Source organism: Aphis gossypii, unplaced genomic scaffold, assembly GCF_020184175.1.
Source record: "Aphis gossypii isolate Hap1 unplaced genomic scaffold, ASM2018417v2 Contig00763, whole genome shotgun sequence".
Classification (NCBI taxonomy): Eukaryota; Metazoa; Arthropoda; class Insecta; order Hemiptera; family Aphididae; genus Aphis; species Aphis gossypii.
The window spans coordinates 46,954-54,283 of NW_026083270.1; the positions used below are offsets into that span (position 1 = coordinate 46,954).

The 7,330-nt window shown below is 44.8% G+C and overlaps 1 protein-coding gene across 1 annotated transcript; it reads right to left on the reverse strand.

Moving 5' to 3' along the window:
* Positions 1-2,689: 2,689 nt before the first annotated feature.
* Positions 2,690-3,685, reverse strand: LOC126555246 (proteoglycan 4-like). Its single transcript, XM_050210196.1, has one exon. It carries the CDS (start codon positions 3,683-3,685, stop codon positions 2,933-2,935), a length of 753 nt encoding a protein of 250 aa, XP_050066153.1. The 3' UTR covers positions 2,690-2,932.
* Positions 3,686-7,330: the final 3,645 nt, after the last annotated feature.

The window sequence follows — 7,330 nt, forward strand, 5'->3', positions numbered from 1 at the left end:
ATTTCAAATGCATCATTAGTGCACTATAATTATTGATGCGCTTAGTATCCGGACACGTGTCATGGTCATAGGAGCATCCCATTGGGGCAAATTTCAGGGGTGCTAAGGGTGCTTAGCACCCTGAATTTTAATGCTAGCACTCCGAATCCCGTGTTTATAACTTATAATAATAATAAAAAAAGATTTATTAAATAATCGTGTTAATAATAATATGTTGAGTTTATGTCTGGATAAATTAAACTGCTATGAGTTATGCCGTATACAATATATTAGATGTTACTGTATACAATATAGTTGTTGTTGAGATTATAATAAAAATAATTATATTAGCAAACATTTAAATAAAATAACATGCTCACCTACACAAACTGCGACAAAACTATTTTAATCCTATTCTGTAGAATTACCTAAACCGCGACGACGGCACACCCATTTCCTTCAATTATAGCCGCGGTATGGGTAATTCTACAGAATAGGATTAAAATAGTTTTGTAGCTTGCTTGCATATCGTACCGGCCGTCACTAATATTATCAATTATTAACAACAATTATGCTAGTTTTTAGAATTTAGTGTATTTTACTATTTAGTATTATAATTTAGTGTCCGATCGTACCATAACCCAACCACGAGTCTACGCGATTCATTCACCTCGTAATAAATTGCTCTTCGTTCACGTTTAGTGTTTTATTTTTTTTGTTTACAATATTTTCCTATAATAGTATAATAACTATTGCACAAAAGATTTATAAACATAATAAATTAAAATAAAATAAAATGAATACATTATTTTCATATTTCAATAAAACAACGTCGAATACAGACAAGCAGCTTGAGGTAAGTTCTTTTAACCACTTTTGGGCTAAGCCTTTACGCAAGACTGGGCAAGTTAACGTTTATTTTTTACTCGATAAGTTAAGTTAATATAAAAAGAAGTAATTTAAAGTAAGTTAAAAGTTATTTCATATATTTTTTATAACTTCATTAAGTTAAAAATTAATGGATAAAAATAATTAACTAAGTTAAAAACTTAACAACTTTCGAATCGGTAAGCAAAATATGATACCTACAAGTTAATAAAGAATTTGGAAATTGTTTCAAGCTCGGGCAGTATCATTGCATTCCTGTATATTCTTGGTCATTTCTATGTGAATTATGGTATTACCTTATATTTCATAGAGCAACAAAATTATAAATAAATGTTTGAAATACAATTCAAAAATTCAAAATGTAAAATAATTATAATAAATCCGTATAAAATTAAATTGAAGTTAACTCGTTAAATATGTTAAAAAATGTAACTAATTAAGTTAAAAATTTGTTTTAAAAAAAACTAACAAGTTATTTAACTTTAATGTTAATTTTCAGGCTTCCGTTACTTGTGACGGAACACCAGCTATACAGATCGCAACTGACAAAAGCCATAATACTGGCGTGCAGATTTGTCCAGATGATTTGGGAACAAAGGACACAGGCCCAAGACAACCAGTATTGCCTGTAAGTACCATTAAAATTATATTAAAAATGTATAATTTACAAGACTATATAATTATATCCAAATAAAATTGAAATAGAAATTTATGAACCCATTTTAAAATTAAATATAGGTTTATCCATTAACCAAATTTGGCTTTCAAAATAGAGCATTCTCGTCAAGTTTCTATATAAAATTCAGTTGGATTGAGTACAGTGAAAAAAATGATGCAGTATTCTGTTTTATTTGCCGTAATTTCTCAACTAATACTCATGATGATAAATTTGATAATATTAATGGTATTAGAAACTGGAGAAAAGCAAATTTCAAATTTTTAATATATATTATTCTGAATTGTGTCAGCATTCCATCAGTAACAACTTACAACGTGTATTTACAAATTTTATTTAGTTGAGTGATAAGTTGAATAGACTGTTGCGTGCCAGTATCAGATTTGAATCCAGATGGTTAATTTGAATTAAAGTTAAACTTAATTACGAAATATGTCTTTATTGCATATAAATAAAATACATGTAACAAACAAAATAAGTGGCTGAGTGACGTGAAAGTGCTCAGTTGTTGATAGCTTTGGTACATCTACCGTTGCTGGTCTTCGGGCTCCCTTATATATTGTGGCGCGTCTCTTGTTTACGTCGTGTTGTCGCCTTCTGGGTGAAACCAGGTGTCCTTGTAGTTGTTGTTGCAAATTCGGACACGAATTTGAGAATGTGCAATAACATCTCAAATGCATCATTAGTGCACTGTAATTATTGGTGCGCTTACTATACCGACACGAGTCATGGTCATAGTAGCATCCGCATTACCCTTGACACGAGGCATGGTCATACTAACTTAGCCTTGATATCTCGTAGATATCTTATAGATATCTCATAGCCCTGACGCGGTGACGGCGGTAGTGCTGTTGTGGGTGACCGCGGTTCACCGGTCTCGGTTGTATGTAGGAGAGAGAGAGAGCACGATGAAAACAACGAACGCACGGTTTCTGTTACACGAGTGTGTGGGTGTTGGTTTTATTTTAAAACAACGAAGCAACAAAAGAGAATAAAAATAAAAAACAAAAGTAAGCCGATAGTGTGGCTGGGTTGTCGAACTTAACTTTGGTACGCTGTTCGACGGTTAACGCAAGAGAACCCGACCGCCGGCGGCCGGTACTCGTTCGGCACGGCCTGTCTTCCCTCCTGCCTAGCCTTTGGGGCGTTGGTGGGAGAGTCGACAGAACCGTCTTGTCGTCGTCCGTGATGGCGGTTGATAAAGGTGCAGACCGGTCGCTGCGATGCCTGTACTTTGTACTGGCAGCCGTTGCGTACCGTGTCATACTCCCCCCCCCAAACCGCAAACGGGTGTACTTGTACCGGGGTCGGTGTTGTTTTGGGGGTGTGGTGCGGCTTGCGCTACCTCTCGCCTTAGCTTGAGGTAGGCTCGCCTTACCTGCGCAGCACTTAGGACTGGTTTGGTGACCCAATCGGAGTGCAGAACGGTTTGTCGTCCTCCATCTCCGGCAGCCCGTCCAGCAACAGACCTGACGCAGCTAGCCAATCGTCCTCGGAGGGTGCCTCCGGTCGGGTGACTTGGCTTAGTTGCGCCTGGCTGGTGGTTGCCACCGGCTCCAAGGGCGTCTCACCCTCGGTCGCCGGTATGTCCACCTCCATTGCTGTCGACGTTGACGGTTCGGGTGGAGGTTGGCTGGGGGCCTCGGGATCAGATTCTGGCCTCGGGTGCTTGGCTAGCCGGTGTTGCTGGCTTGCCACGTCTCCCCGGGCCTTCATCTTCTCCTTTAGCTTTCGGAACTTTTTACGGTTCCGCTCCAGTTGTGCCTCCGTCCGCTCCTTCACCGTCGATATGACGGGTGCCCCTGACGGTCCTGGTACCGGTGCTGGTTCCTGGATCGTCACGGGGTTGGGGACCCGTACGGCTGCCACCTCGGCCGCCGTTGGTGCTGCCGGCCTCGGCTGTCTTGGCTTCGGCGCTGACAGTCGTGGCGGCCTTGGTGCTGGCAGCCGTGACGACCATCGTCCTGCCGTTTGTGGCGTCCTCGCTGGTGTGGTCGGCGGCCTCGCTGATGTGGTCGGCGGCAACCGTGTGGACCTTGGCTGGTATTGCAGGGTCCGCTGGATGTCTGCCGTCCGATCATCCCAACCCCGGCGATAGATGGCAGCTCGCACTGGGTCCTGTAGCAGCTGTTGCGTGGTCATTCTATGACCTGGGCGGCTGTCGTCGGCTGGTCCGCTCCCATCAACCCCAGTTGCGCAATGAGGTCGGCCACCTGCTGCCACTTTTCCACGTTTTGGCCGCTCATGTTGTCCGTAACTCCTGTTAGGCGGGGTAAGAGGGGCGCAGCGAACAAAACAAACAACAACAAAAAAAAAATTTTTGATTTGCATGACGGTGGTGATATAAATTACGTTTAAGAAAAAATATAATTCATTTTAATTTTGTCCCGTGGGTGCGCGTTTTAGGCAAGACACATGTATTTTCCGCGGTGGCTGCTGGTCGGTCAGGAACACTCCTTTTCCGACTTGCTTCGCCAGCCCTACCGGTCCCCACCACTTTGGTGCGAAACCGGCATGGAAATTACAATGTGCTTTCGATAGGTGGTGTGCTTTGTAGTATACTACATCGCCCTTGCGGAACTTCGCCGGTGTCCCGGTGTTCGCGCTCGGTTTACCCCTACCTTTTACTTAAAACTTGTTGTTCCCGCACTACCCTCTCTTCCTGTGTTCCCCCGATACTGTCAGGTGTTGAATTTGACAGTGCCCAATCTCCGGGTCTCTTGCATTCCCTGCCGAGAACGAGGACCGCGGGTGGGTAGCATGTCTGTTCATTACACCTGTTCCGTATCGCGAATAGAATTGAGGGTAGTTTTGTATCCCAAGATTTGTGGTTGCCGTCGATAAGTTGTGCGCGCAAACCTTTTTTCAAATCCTGATTTCGGCGCTCGACTGGGTTGGCCCTCGGATGGTAAATCGGAGTAGTCCAACCCTGTGTTCCCCAACGTTCTAACGCGTTTAGCATCTCGTTTGACACGAATTGGGGGCCGTTATCACTGAGACACACGCGCGGGTAACCGAATCGTGAAAAGAACTCGCGTTCTAGTGTTTTGATTATTGTTTTAGAGGTTGCTGTTCCTAGGGGGTAAGCCTCGGTCCACCTACTAAAACAGTCGGTTGCTACCAGTATGTATGATTTTCCCATACCGGAACGTGGGTATGGTCCCATCAAATCGACACTGATCACTTCCCACGGTTGTCGGGGGGTTCTAGGTGTTATCGGATCGTTCGGACGCGAGTTTAGTGGTTTCGTGCACGCGCACACGTGACACGCCCCGACATACAACCTCACGTCGTTTTTTTGACCTTTCCAATAGTACCGTTGTTTAACCGCCCTGTACGTCTCTTTCCAACCCGGATGGCTAGATAGGACGTGGTCGTGACACCTCCATATCACATGTTGTGCTTTGGACTTGGGTATCACGATGGGTGTGTTAGGGCCGGTGTTCGCACGTAAGAGGCCTTCCGAAAAGACGTATGAGTCGATTTTCGTTTTGGCGTTCCGTGTGCTACGCGATGGATCGACTAACGTGAGACCGGCAACCATATCGCAGATCGTAGCGTCCTCGGACTGCCACTTTCTGAGCGTGGTTGCGTGAGTGGTGTGTTGTCGCTAACGTGGTTGTCGTGTACAGAGAAAACGTGGTCCCTTCCGAAGTCAGAATTGGTCGTCGGCGTTACCGGTGGGCCTATCAATTTTTCCTCCAGCAGGTCTTCGTCTATGGGGGTGCTGGGTACCGATCCCGGGATAGCATATCCGGTGCTTCGTTTTGTTTTCCCGGGACGTGTACCGTAATAAAATCTAAATTAGCTAGTTGTAGTGACCAACGTGTTAATTTCGAGTTTTTGTCTTTAGCCCTATACAACCACGTTAGTGCTGCGTTATCGGTAAGGAGTTCGAAACGACGGATTTCTAGGTATGGACGAAATTTTTCGGTCGCCCAGATTATAGCTAGGCACTCACGTTCAACTGCGGCGTACCGTTTTTGTGTCTCACTGAACTTTTTGCTCGCGTAGGATACTATGCGTCTTTCCTCCGGTCTGTCATCCCGTTGGAATAGGACTGCACCAGCTCCAATTTCGCTTTCATCAGTTTGTAGACAAAATGGTTTACTATAATCAGGTGGCGATAACTTCGGTGATTTGACCAACGCATTTTTAACTGATGTAAACGCGCGTTGTTCTACATCGGTCCATTTCCACCTTACTCCGTGTTTTAACAAATTTGTTAGGGGTGCTATGGTGTCCGCGTAATTATCTACGAACTGGTTGTACCAGTTGCACACTCCCAAAAATTTTCTTACATCCTTAACCTTTTTTGGAACCGGAAAATTGTCAATGCAGACCAATTTTTCCTGTTGTTTTTGTATCCCTTCCGAGTCTACAATGTGCCCCAAAAATGAAATTTCGCGAAGACCGATTTTACATTTTTTTGTGTTGCACATTAGCCCGAATCTCTTGAGACGCTCGAGAACTTTGTCTAAGTGGGCCTGGTGTTCGTACTCGTCCCTTGAAAATACTACAATATCGTCTAGGTAAACTTGTACAAAATCATCCTGGTAACCCCTCATGACCTCGTTCATGAGTCTCACGAAAGTCATTGGACTATTTTTCAGACCGAAAGGGAGGACTCTGAACTGAAATAGACCTCTACGTGTTCGGAAAGCCGTGTATTTTCGCGCATTTTCATGTAGTGGTACTTGCCAGTACCCCGACCTTAGGTCGAAAATGCTGAAAATTTTCGCGCCCCGCATTTGCCTAATCATTTTGTTGAGATCTGGCATCGGTATGCGTCGGATTCTGTCACGTCGTTAAGCCGCCTGTAGTCGACACAGAGACGAAAAGTTCCGTCTTTTTTCTTTGCCAGTACTACCGGTGCGGCCCACGGTGAGGTACTCGGTTCTACGAGCCCCTGGGTCTCCATGTCGCGCACCATTTCGTCAATCGCCACTTGTTTTTGTTGTGGGTACGGATATGGCTTTAGCGCGATGGGTGATGGGTCTTTAAGTACAATTTCGTGTTCAATTAATTTGGTACGTCCTACTTTTTCACTGAATACTACCGCATATTTATTTAATATTTCGGTGAATTTCGCGCGAGTTTCGGTATCGTTACCAAATTCTAATTGTGATAGGTCGGGACTAGTGGTGGTTGGTTGTGCCTTCCCTTTCCAGCATGTCGACGTACGAACGTGTCTACCTAAATGTATTGTACCCGCGGCGTAATCCCAAGAGACTTCATTGTCAATAAGGAAGTCGTGTCCTAGCAACGCGTCGCAATACAAATTATCTAGAATAGTTGCTTCAAATCGTATATCGAGTGCTCCTATTCTAGCTTCGAATGAGGTGGTGCCACTGGTTGTCGCAGTGTGACCGTCCGCCATTCGGACTGAATTTGGTGGTCCGTGGGGGGGTGATTTGCCGTATTTACTGGCTATTATCGGGTTTACATACGATTTTTGCGCCTGCGAGTCTAATAGGGCTGTTACGAAGCCTGACCGAAATTCGAGTTCAACCCCAGGGGTCGGAATTTTGTCCGGGCGTGTTCGTGTACCATTACTAGTCGTATTTCCACAGGCCGAGCGAGACAGTGGGTTCTGAACCGCGACAGAGACTGTTTGATCTTCGGCGCTGATCGCCATGATCTCACTGTCCCTATCGACTGCCTCTGTGCCCGCCTGTGGTATTACGTGCGCAGACTGACCTAATGCGGGGGCATGCGTGGTGTGCGTGTTCGCGTCCCCGTCACCTGTGAAGGTGAACACCAGTGTCTCTGTTGCCTTTGTCCCTA

Bases quoted from the DNA above. Each gene is read 5' to 3' on its own strand.
- LOC126555246 (XM_050210196.1), bottom strand. From the start codon at position 3,685: ATGACCACGCAACAGCTGCTACAGGACCCAGTGCGAGCTGCCATCTAT.